This window comes from Octopus bimaculoides, chromosome 6 (assembly GCF_001194135.2).
Source record: "Octopus bimaculoides isolate UCB-OBI-ISO-001 chromosome 6, ASM119413v2, whole genome shotgun sequence".
Lineage (NCBI taxonomy): Eukaryota > Metazoa > Mollusca > Cephalopoda > Octopoda > Octopodidae > Octopus > Octopus bimaculoides.
The window spans coordinates 74,321,569-74,334,673 of record NC_068986.1 but is presented as its reverse complement, the minus strand read 5'-3'; the positions used below and the strand labels follow the sequence as shown (position 1 = coordinate 74,334,673).

Genomic DNA, 13,105 nt, shown 5'->3' with positions numbered 1-13,105 from the left:
TGTCATTACAGTATCGAAATGTGATTGTTTCAGTTAGTGGAATAGTTTCATTTTTAAAGTGAAAGTATTTGACATGAGTGTTTTTGTTTCACTTTTGACACGTAATACTTAAATAGTGGAGGAGATATTATGTTGCCGTGGGCTCGAACTCTGCAAGAAGTTAAAAATTTGTTTTGACTAAAACACAACTGGAACCCTAAGTAAGGCATCTGTAAAATTTGAATGAAATTGGTTGCGTAGTTCTCGAGTTTTAGGGATTCACACACACAGACAGACAGACACACATTCTCATTTTTATATATATAGATAACTCTACAAGTAGTATTTCCATAATTCTCAATTTTAATACGTACTTTAACTAACATACAACAGCAACTATGGATACATATTGACTATAATAATGGAATAAGCGAGGCGGTGAGCTGGCACAAACGTTAGCACGCCGGGCGATATGCTTAGTGGTATTTCGTCTGTCTTTATGTTCTGAGTTCAAATTCCATCAAGGTCAGCTTTGCCTTTCATTCTTTCGAGGTTGATAGATTAAATACCAGTTGCATACTGAGGTCGATCTAATTGACTGCCCCCACCAAAAGAAAAAAAAAATTTCGGGCTCAGGAGCAAGTATTGCAGGCTCTACATAGCTGAACAGGCAAGAATATTAAAGAACTCCCTTGACCTGGGGAACATCTTAAATTTCAGGACAGAAGCCTTTGGACCCTGCTTACACTTTAGTAGACACCTACTGAAGTCTTGGAACCCACAAGCTGACAAGGTCGATTACATATAGCGGTCTATGAGAGACAATCATCCATGTTCAACCCTTCTCCTTTGTCTGTGTGTTCAACAACTAGCCATGAGATCTTTTCTCCTCCTCTTTGAAGAGAGGTTAAAGGCCACCGGCTGTTAGGGTAAGAAGAGATGCTGTAAAGCTAAGCACTTTATGGATGTGAAACCCTGGGTAACCCCATGCTGTTGGCACTCCGTCGGTTACGACCACGAGGGTTCCAGTTGATCCCATCAACGGAACAGCCTGCTCATGAAATGAATGTGCAAGTAGCTGAGCACTCCACAGACACGTGTACCCTTATGTAGTTCTCGAGGAGATTCAGCATGACACAGTGTGACAAGGCTGACCCTTTTGAAATACAGGTACAACAGAAACAGGAAGCGAAAGTTGTGGTGAAAGAGTACAGCAGGGTTCGCCACCATCCCCTGCAGGAGCCTTGTGGAGCTTTAGGTGTTTTTGCTCAATAAACACTCACAACGCCCAGTCTGGGAATCGAAACCGCGATCCTACGACCGCAAGTCCGCTGCCCTAACCAATGGGCCATTGCGCCTCCATGGATAACCCCATAGACCAGCCATAACTATCTTTATATATATATAAATTTATGTGTATGACTCTGTGTTTATATTGATGCTGCTAAAACCAGTGATGATATTGAGGCAGAGTGACATAGGGGTTTTGTCAAATACATCATGATGAAATAAGTACCCAACTTAAAGATAATTACTGGAGGTTGATATGCTCAGCTAAACCCTTGAAGGCAGCACTCCAGCATGGCTGCAATCCAATAATCATTAAAAGGTTAAATGAATAAAAATATACAAATATTAAAAGTTGAAATATACTTATTTTAATTTATTGTTATAATTGCAACAATAACCTGAGGATATTTACAAATAAGCTTAACATGACTGCTTCTTCAGTTACATCCTGACTTTCACTTAGCCTTCAGATATATACTTACACACACACACACAAACAAACGTGCATACATGCAACACATGCTGATGTTCATAAATATGTATATACATGTATAGAGAAATTCTTAGCATTTTCTGAACTCTTGTAGCAAAGTAATTAATTTATACACTAAGCTACAATTCAAAAACACTTCAAACAAATGTAGAGAGGGAGAGAGAGAAAGAGAGGGGGATATAAGAGAATGAGATAAGTACAGATATAGTGACATGGCTATATCTTGAAATTCTTCCTTCTCCTGCTCTGTCTTCATTCTCTTCAAATTTACCTTCTTTCTCTTGCATGTATCTCCTGTCTCTGTCTATATCTTTCTTTCAGCTCATCTGCATTTCTCTTCCTCTGCCTCGTTCTCTATTCATGTTATATGCTTAGTATTACACAGAAGTAGGTGGATATGAACTTATTATTGTAATGATATATAGATTTTTGACTCGGCACAAAACTAATTTTGTCAGCTGTGTAATTAAATGATGTCATTAGAGATAATTACTTACTGGTATATAGCTTTATGAACTACAATGGTTTAATAAGAAAACCTTTATATGATTTTTTAAAATATGGAATGCTTCATGAATTTGCATATCGTCCTTGTATAGGGGCCATGCTAATCATCTCTGTATTATTCCAATTCTAGTATGTGCATTGTTGAAGCAATTTATATGATTGTTTGAAATGCAGCCAAATCTCATTGGAACCTTGCATTACCATCTTAAAAAAAAAAAATGAAACACAGGATAATATACTCCTAATATACTGTGCCTAAAAAGAAAACTGAATGGTCACATTTGTAAAGCTGATGATGAACAATCTCTTTGTTCTGGAGTGATCTAAGTTGTTATTGGCACTCCGTTGCTGACGACGACAAGGGTTCCAGTCGATCCGATCAACGGAACAGCCTGCTCGTGAAATTAACATGCAAGTGGCTGAGTACTCCACAGACACGTGTATCCTTAACGTAGTTCTCAGAGATATTCAGCGTGACACAGTGTGACAAGGCTGACCCTTTGAATTACAGGTACAACAGAAACAGGAAGTAAGAGTGAGAGAAAGTTGTGGTGAAAGAGTACAGCAGGGTTCGTTACCATCCCCTGCCAGAACCTCGTGGAGTTTTAGGTGTTTTTGCTCAATAAACACTCACAACGCTCGGTCTGGGAATCGAAACCTCGATCCTATGACCGCAAGTCCGCTGCCCTAACCACTGGGCCATTGTGCCTCCACGGAATGATCTAAGAGTCTGGAAAAAAAATCTCTCTCCTGATCTTTCATCAAATAAGGAAATAAGGACAAAGTTATCTCTACTATAATTTGAACATACAACCGCTCAGACACTGAACTAAATAATTGAATATACCACTAAGAATCTATTTGAACTATTTCACCTCCCATTCAAAGGATATAAGTATATTCACAGAATACATTTTGTAATTCTAATTGTTAAAAGCTGTGTATTCTTTCATTATTTAGTCTATCAAAAGATAACATCAATTTCATGAGTAGATGTTAAAAAATACCAACAAAACGGCATTGGAGAATTCATAATGAAGCATAATGAAGTTGTCCTCTCTCTCTCTCTCTTTTTTCTAACAGTTTTAATGAGGAACAACGAAGCTCGACAAGAAGTAAACACAACAATTAGCATTATGCTTCTCCACAGTCTTGTTCAATTTTGCAAGTTGCATAGAGGTTGGGCTGGGGTACCAAAGAGATGGCTTGTATTACAATTGTAATAAAACTTAATGTAGCCTTTTGTTGTAAATAACAGCTTGTAATAGAAACACTACTAATTGTATCACAGCAGGCTTGTGAATGGAGATTAAGATGTAGGAAATCTTAATGAACTGTTTTATTAAGGAGGATAGAGGAAGGCCATTTAGTCAGTATCTTGATTGATACACGCTGCTAGCTTTTCTCAGACAGTGATCAACAACTCACTTTGAATTCACAACTAGTCATAAGCTATTTATCTCTTTGGCAGATTCACCAATGACTAATATTGATCTGTTTTTAAGGCACTATACCAATTTTATGAGAGGGACAGCTGTAATTGATTGAACCATTATCATCATCACTTGACCACAACTTGCTCTTGTACTGGGTTCAGTGATAAACCCAACACACATCCTGTTCTGTCATCAGTGTTACAGGATCATCACTAGGCACAGCATCCCTATCCTTTATCAGAGTTTTGCTATAGCTTTGAAAGGTCAGACAGAGTTCATCGACCCATGGAATTGGTTCCTAAATAATGTCCTGCTTTGAATGGAAACTCTGGCTGTATATCAAACAGCGCAGATATCTTCCTGTTATTCTGTTGGTCATCTGAGGGACATGACCATACTGCTGTTCATTGCTCACTGTCAACATTGAGCTGATACTGAAAGATATCCTGAACATCTGTGAACAGCAGTCAGTTGAAGAATTTGCTCATAAAATTTGAATTGATTCCTTTTATATTACACCTTCCCTCTCGGTTGATAATAGAGAGAAAAATTTCATGGTCAATCCTGATATTATTTTGAACTCAGGATTGTGAGAACGAAGATTATTTCAACCAACTTTCTTTCTAACCAATAACTACTATTGGTTCCAAATTTTGGCTCATGGCTAGCAGTTCCAGGGGGAGGGGTAAGTCGATTACATCGACCCCAGTGCTCAACTACTGCTTATTTTATCAACCCTGAAAGGATGAAAGGCAAAGTTAACCTTGGTAGAATTTGAGCTCAGAATGTAAACACGAACGAAATACTGCTTAGCATTTTGCCCAGTGTGCTAATGATTCTGCCAGCTCACCACCTTAAAACGATAACCAATATTAATTCCAGTTTTACAAATCAAACCAATTTAAAGAGGCTGTAGCGTAGACTTGAGTGAACTTCCTCTCTCCCATTTATTATATATACGTGCATGTTGTGTCCACTACTCAGACTGGTTGGTATTGGTGTAATTGTCTCTTACTCTGTTGCAACAACTTGCTGTGTATAACCAGTTGGCGTCCCTAAATATGGTCATGTGGGACAACCTGCTCTCTACTCTGTTTTGAGCCTACAGTTCCTTATAAAAACTCAGCTTTCCCTCTTTTCAAGGTCTTTGGTTCCAGACCTTTTAAGGTCTAACCACTGACCACTTAGACACAGCCAGTTCCAGTGACAACACCAGATGACAACACCACCACAACAGCAGCAACTACATTGAGACTCACCAACTTTGTCCAACAACATTACAGCAGCCTCCTTCCTTGTCACCACCATCATGTCCTTCTTAACATTGTCAACATCATCTCTCTATGTACTCAACTCAGCAAGCAATTAACCCAGGTTCCAGCACTTCACTATTCATGAATTACTTCACCATGAATCAACAGCGAATATACAACCTGCATGAACTCCTGTATCAAGTGGCCCAGGCAGCAGCATCACAGCCATGACTTCATGTACCTGTAACTGGCTCAGCATCATGGCCACAACTTCTTGATATAGTATTTCAACTATCATGTACAACTAACTATGGACTGGTATTATTCATTTTTCTTGTGTCTATGAACTTACTTTTCACTTCGATGGCTATAGACTCTTTCACTCTCATCATCTTCATTGCCAACCTCATATGTTCTTAACACACACATACATCTATGCTTACACACACACATACACTTTGTTCTCATAATAGCTCGTCTATTATTCTGTATACATGACGCACACACAGACACACATGTTATTACAATAAATGTTCTCTTAATCACTCAATGTAGTTGTGTCTCTTTTTTCCATTTGGCATTTATTTGTACCATTCAATTTTCTCTCTATTGTATCGGCCATGTGATGTGGTACTGAAAAGTCATTCTCATCACCTTGCACGGGGTTTGCATGGCTACTACTGATTATATAACTTTCATTATTTTAACGGAACTTATTTCACCAATGCTTGTCCAATAGCTTTTGGAAAAAGAAAATTAAAACACATTTAGTCCAAAGATTTATAGTTTAAACCAGTGGTTCTCAACCATATTTTGCCTATGGAGCCCTTTGATTCCTATTTTACCCTACAGGACCCAAATAGCAATATTATTAGGAATTGTTTAAAAAAATTGTTAAAAATTATTGGACATAATTTTTAACTATTAGATTTTATATAGACCCCACCAAAAGTCATGTAGACCTCAGTTTAAATCATCTTATAAATGGAATCATTAACAGTAATAAGCTGTCATTCTGGTAAGTTCATCAAACAATAAAAAGGGTAAAGACCCCCTTCAGTCATGAATGACCATGGGATTGCACCTTGAAAGTTACCCTCCAAGTCACAAGTCCGGTTAAGGTTGTTTATGGAAGACCAACAGTTGCCCATGCATACCAACCTCCCCTGCCAACATCCCTGCTGTTATCCAGCTTGGTACCAGTGACATCACAACTCATTTCTACAGCTGAGTGAACTGGAGCAACACGAAATAAAGTGTCTTGCTCAAGAACACAACACAACACAATCTTGGAATCAAACTCAGTACCATACATCATTACCACTTACTAGAAGAAATTGTAAGAACTTCACCGTAGATAATAACAATAATAAAAATGTATTTAAACTATATATTTATACATGCGAATTCTTTGTATCCTTTCATATTCCTTGATTTCAAATTTCTAAGACCCTCTCCCATTGAGAGGAGATAGTTACTTCCCTTTGCATCTAGGGTAGTGGTTCTCAAACAGGGTCCATATGACCCTTGTGGGTCCACATTAGATTTTAAGGAGTCCACACAATAAAATAGTAAAGTGGGGATCCACAATAGTATTTTAAGGGCCCCTGAAAAAAATTTGCTTTAGACATAGGTACTGGTATGTGTTGCAAGAAACAGCTAGATTTCTTTCTCTAACATTTGACAAAGTTCAACCTACACAAATTAATGTTGAAAACATTAATAAATAACATTCTATAAAACTAGTTTTTAAACATCGAATGGCTACGGGGTCCACTAGAATAAAATAGCAATCAAAGCGGGGTCCATAGATAAAAAGTGTTTGAGAACCCCTGATCTAGGGGATGCTACATATGTTTTCTAAATCCTTGCCTTCCTGGAGGACTTAGTAATCAATGCTTTCCTGGTAGATTAATCAATCATGAAACTTAAATTCATTTGATTTCTATTTTTCTTTTTTTAATCATTTCTCTAATAAATTAACCAGTATTCAACACTTAATGCTGGCTATAAACTATTCATTGCTTACTAAGTATCTTAGGGGAAGTGATGATGGTATTGGTGACGGTGATTGTGCTGATGGTAATGTTGAAAATGGTGATGAAAATTGATATTCAATAGCTACTCAATACATTTGAAGATCAACTGACAAATAAAATAAAATTCCACTGTTGACCCAACTTGTAATTTTGGGAAAGTGACCAAGAATTAATTGCAATTTTACAACTGCTCGCTCTGAATAAATGTCATTTATAAGAAGAAAAAGAAAGAGAAAAAAACAGAGGAAAGAAAATTATTTGTGATTACAAATCAATAATTGATTTAATGTTTAAATGTCTGAGAGAAATTTTTTTTAATTAAGATTATCAAAAGTGCAGGCATGGCTGTGTGGTAAGAAGCTTGCTTACCAACCGCATGGTTTCAGGTTCAGTCCCACTGTGTGGCACCTCGGGCCAGTGTCTTCTATATAACCTCAGGCTGACCAAAGCCTAGTAAGTGGATTGGTAGATGGAAACTGAAAGAAGCCTATCATACATACATATATATATATATATATATATATATATATATATATATATAAATATATATATATATATATATGTTTGTGTGTGTATGTCTTTCAGTTTGTGTTTGTTTTTTCATCACAACCACTTGACGACAAATGTTGGTGTGTTTATGTCTCCATAGCTTAGCAGTTCAGTAAAAGAGACCGATAAAATAAGTACCAGACTTTAAATATAAATATTGAGTTTGGTTCATTCAACTAAAATTCTTCAAGGCAGTGCCCCAACATGGCCTCAGTCTAATGACTGAAACAAGCCAAGGGTGAAATATAAAAGATCATTATTTTGGACAGTTAATTCATGTTTCAAGTGCATATTTACACTATTTCTATGAACACTGTATTTCAGTCTGTGATCTTTATTAGATGTCTTGTTCTTGGATGAGTATATAATTCCAAACTGTTTAGAAATAACAACTATTATTTCCAAAGTAATGCCTATGTTCTTGTTTGCTAGGATAATTGCATAGGTTATTTTATATGCACCAGTGGTGCATACACAATCAATTAATGATAGACTCTCAACCTAAGAAAGATAGTTTCCACAATTTCTTAACTGAACGACCTGTACAGGTGATTTGTTTACAGTGATCAAATGTTTGTGCTGCACATAAAGTTAATTCACTCCATCAAATTGACATTGTCTGTACACGTGCAGAGCGTGCCACACATCAGATGTCAAAAAGATTACAAAAGCAATGTAAAAATGAAGTGTTTTGCTTAAAAACACAACGCACTGCCTGGTCCAGGAATTGAACTCCTGATCACGTGATCATGAGTGTAATAGCCAAACTACTTGGCTATGTGCTCTCATATCTACTTTATTATATGTGTAAATACAATATTATTAAAATTACTGTTGTTAATTTAGAAATAAAGGTTCCTCGATCAAATCTAGTCTGGGACTAAGTACACATCCTGGAATAAGATAGTTTAGAATTATTTGAGATCAAATTGATCAAATAGAGATGTAATATAAATATTGTAAATATGTAGATATATGGCACCTTGCTGTACTCAAGAAGATCCATCCTCCACAGCAGAATTATTAAGGCCACTCCCCCTGACGAAGAGGATTGACCTGCAAGAGTCCTGTACCAGTGCCATGTAAAAAGCACTTGTGTTGGTGCCAGGTACAAACCACTCATGCCAGCACCACATACAAGAACTCGTACCAGTGCTACATTAAGAACACCCAGAACACACTGTGAAGTGGTTGGCATTAGGAAGGGCATTCAACTATAGAAATCATGCCAAATCAGACTGGATCCTGGTGCAGCTTTCCAGTTGCCAGCTCTGGTCAAACCATTCAATCCATGCCAAAAGGAAAACAGACATTGAAGGAGGATGACGTTGATAATGATGATGATGATGATGATATATTCTAATGGTAAGGCTAATAGTCTTGAATAATAGATCTTTACTCTCTTTTTGGTGCTATTTTTATTGCAAACATTATACTGAAACATTTGATGCAAAATAAAAACATCAGCAAAAAAATAACAAAAATAAAAAAAATATAAAAAAGCAGAAATATTTATGTGATAAGAATAAAGACTTTACTTGGGGTCAGCATTTCTTTGCAGGTGTACTTTTAGTAACCACATGACACTCTGTTTAGGCAGGAAGAGAGATACACACATAGACAACAGCTCCCAGCCTTGTTGAATAATGTAGGGAGCTGGATTTAGCTTGGATTCAGAGAGGTCCATAATGGATGATGATGGAGATTTATGTGCACTGTCACAAATGAACCAGGAATGTTTACCACAGAGGAGCAGATTCTGAAAAATATTTGAATACTAAATGCAATTATTTCAAATGATGTAAAGAAGAAATATAAGTAAGACTTTCTAAATGAGAAGCTTAACTAATTTTATAATTTTCAATATTTTTTTTTAAGAAGCTCAAGCTTCTTAAATTCTTATTTTAATTTTCATGTTCCTGATTATTGAATCAATTAAAGAGAGAAACAGCATGACAATGTACAAGCAAAAATATTCTTAAACACATCAAAATATGATCAGTTATTGGCATTGATTGGTTACCAAAAACAAAGATGCATCACATGTTTATCGATTCAATTATCATTGGCAGAAAATGTGAGGTCTTCATCTGTTGTTGTTGGCACTTCGTTGCTTACGACGTTGAGGGTTCCAGTTGATCCAATCAACAGAACAGCCTGCTCGTGAAATTAACGTGCAAATGGCTCAGCATTCCACAGACACGTGTACCCTTAATGTAGTTCTCGGGGATATTCAGCGTGACACAGTATGAAAAGGCTGACCCTTTGAATTACAGGCACAACAGAAACAGGAAGTAAGAGTGAGAGAAAGAGTATAGCAGGGTTCACCACCATCCCCTGCCGGAGCCTTGTGGAGCTTTAGGTGTTTTTGCTCAATAAACACTCACAACGCACGGTCTGGGAATCGAAAGCGCAATCCTTTGACCGCGAGTCCACTGCCTTAACCACTGGGCCATTGTGCCTCCACTGTCTTCATCTATTCACATGCAAAAATGTTTTCAGTATAAGTGTGAAACACAAAAGCAAGGGTGTATCCCTACATTAAGGGCTCCAGAAAGCATGGTCCTTATCTTTCAGTGGAGTATAACATCCTATAACAATCTTTTTTTCAATTTTGAACAAAATTGGTGAATTTTAATATTTTATGCAATTGCTAAATACCAACTGGCTTTTCTACATAATTAATTAGCAATCTTTGAAAGACGCCATTTTGTGAAAAGATTAAAAACACTAGCACCAAAACATTCAGTTATTCCTCAACACTAAAACTTCATTAACAAAAGTTATCTTCCTTGTTTCCATGTATTTTACACATTTGATACTAAAGATGCAGATAAGTTTTTTTAAACATATAGATGAATATATTATGTTCTGTGTATGTCAGCTGAAAAGAAGAATGAGTGCCATATTTTCTGAAAGTTTTTGTTCTTTTTGATATCCAATCAATCTCCATGAAAAACCATTTTTCAATGTGTTTGCAAATATTTTTACTTGTACTTTTTCTGTTATGTTGTTTCCCTACTCTAATCATTTGAATAATCAGCCATGTAAAACTTAGAGTTGTGATTCAAAGAGCTTCAGTTTTTAATAAAAATAACACACTCTTATAGACTGAATACTATTTTATTTTGCAAATGCGAATATTCACCAGTCTTTATATATTTAAGATAGTTATTAGCAACAAAGAACTTGCTTGAACATTAGAGAATTGTGTGACCAACCAGTAATATGATGAAGTAAACAGTAGGATCTGAAGAAATCCCCAATGGTCTGTGTTACAATTAACAAGTATAAACAGTCACAAAGGGAGAAAGAAATAATTTCTGATGGGAGCAAATAATTAGATTGATTGGGAATGATGAGAGGGAGAACAAAAGGATTTTGGATCAATTTATCTCTTGCTTTATAATAATTTGATATACAGCCTTTGTGACATAACACACATGTACTATAGTGAGAATGGTAAGTACTCACTGAAGTCCAATAATGAAGTTTTGCCATAGTTACAATTAGTACATTACTCTGAGAAGCTGTAATCAACTCCTTAATCAAGCTCCTCTATATCAAACTGGTAGAATTGTTAAACAGTACTGATCACAGGATTATAGTGGAAGAAAAACCTAAAAAACATGCACTGCTACAATAATGTTATATATACATATGTGACTGATTGGCACTCTGTCGGTTACAACGACAAGGGTTCCAGTTGATCAACAGAACAGTCTGCTTGTGAAATTAATGTGCAAGTAGCTGAGCACTCCACAGACATGCATACTCTTGACGTAGATTTCAGGCAGATTCAGCACAACACAGAATGTGATGAGGCTGGCCCTTTGAAATACAAGTATTACTCATTTTTGCCAGCTGAGTGGACTGGAGCAACATGAAATACAGTATTTTACTCAAGAACACAATGCTCCACCAGGAATCGAACTCATGACCTTACGATCATGAGCTGAATAACCTAACCCCTAAGCCACTTCACCATACACATATATATACATATATACATTCATACATAAACAAAGCAATAACATATCTTATGTTTAATCTATATTTCAATGCAATCCTGAAAGGTTCAGTAAATTTAAACATTTACAAAAGTTATTGCAAAAAGAGTTTCAATTCTTTTTCTTTCCATCTTTAATCCTATTACTTTCCAAATTCCAGCAACTTCACTCCATTCTGAATTTGAAGGAGCATAGATCAAAATAAACTGGAATAAAACACAAGGCTGTATGAATCAAGAAATATATGGTGGCACAACTACAAGATTCTACAAGGCTACTCAACCAATTCTCTGTCAAAAACACACAACAACATCTTGAAGAAAAAAAAAATAATAATAGGCGTAGGAGTGGCTGTATGGTAAGTAGCTTGCTTACCAACCACATGTTTCCGGGTTCAGTCGCACTGCATGGCACCTTGGGCAAGTGTCTTCTACTATAGCCTCGGGCCGACCAAAGCCTTGTGAGTGGATTTGGTAGACGGAAACTGAAAGAAGCCCGTCGTATATATGTATATATATATATGTGCGTGTATGTGTGTGTATATGTTTGTGTGTCTGTGTTTGTCCCCCCAACATTGTTTGACAACCGATGCTGGTGTGTTTATGTCCCCGTAACTTAATGGTTCAGCAAAAGAGGCTGATAGAACAAGTACTAGGCTTACAAAAAATTAGTCCTGGGGTCGATTTGCTCGACTAAAGGCAGTGCTCCAGCATGGCCACAGACAAATGACTGAAACAAGTAAAAGAGTAAAAGAGTAATTGTATTTCAAAGAAGAAATAGGGCAAAAAAATCATTGTTAGGTTTGAGGAAGAACAAACATTTGGTAAACTAGTGTCTTAATGTTGTTCAGGCCAAAAAATTAAAATCCATTAGCATTGTTGGAAACTCTCAAGAGAAAATGGTTCTCAGTATAAGTAACTTACCTGCATCCCACTCATCTTGCTTTGTACTGGGTGGCGTGATGTCTGTCGTATCAGCTGACAGAAGAGCTCATTCTGTAGTTGGGGGTGGTCAATGCATAAACCAAGTATGGTTTGTGCTAATGTCACATGATAATCCAATGCACGGGTGTCAAACTGGGTGGCCATGTACTGATACACCAACTGAAAGATGACGAAAATAACATTTTATAAATTGGTGTGCAAGTGGATGTGTGTGTGTGTGTGTGTGTGATCATATGTATGTAGTATGTATATGTATACAAAACATACACACATATAGATTTATTCATACACATAGAAATATATAAACATGGATACAAAATATGTGTGCGATTGAAGGTGTTTGTGTGTGTGTATATATATATAATTATATATATATATATATATGTATATATGCATATATATATATATATATATATATATGTTTGTGTCTATATATATACACACACACACATATATATAATTATATATATAATTATAGGGCATCCAGCTGTAGAAACTCTGCCAAATCAGACTGGAGCCTGGTGTTGCCATCCGGTTTCACCAGTCCTCAGTCAAATCGTCCAACCCATGCTAGCATGGAAAGCAGACGTTAAACGATGATGATG

The 13,105-nt window shown here is 36.5% G+C and overlaps 1 protein-coding gene and 1 non-coding gene across 2 annotated transcripts in view; both read right to left on the bottom strand.

The window, feature by feature from the left end:
* Positions 1 to 13,105, bottom strand: part of LOC106876747 (uncharacterized protein CG43867) — a 115,098-nt gene that overhangs the window by 46,882 nt on the left and 55,111 nt on the right. Inside the window, exons 7-8 of the mRNA XM_014925434.1 lie at positions 12,480 to 12,659; positions 9,085 to 9,305 (exon numbers count right to left, since the gene is read on the bottom strand). Of these exons, the coding sequence (XP_014780920.1) occupies positions 9,085 to 9,305; positions 12,480 to 12,659 (401 nt within the window). The remainder of the gene's footprint in view (positions 1 to 9,084; positions 9,306 to 12,479; positions 12,660 to 13,105) is intronic.
* Positions 2,317 to 2,421, bottom strand: LOC128248224 (U6 spliceosomal RNA). The gene has a single exon (XR_008264510.1). It is a non-coding gene; the product is annotated as a U6 spliceosomal RNA (small nuclear RNA).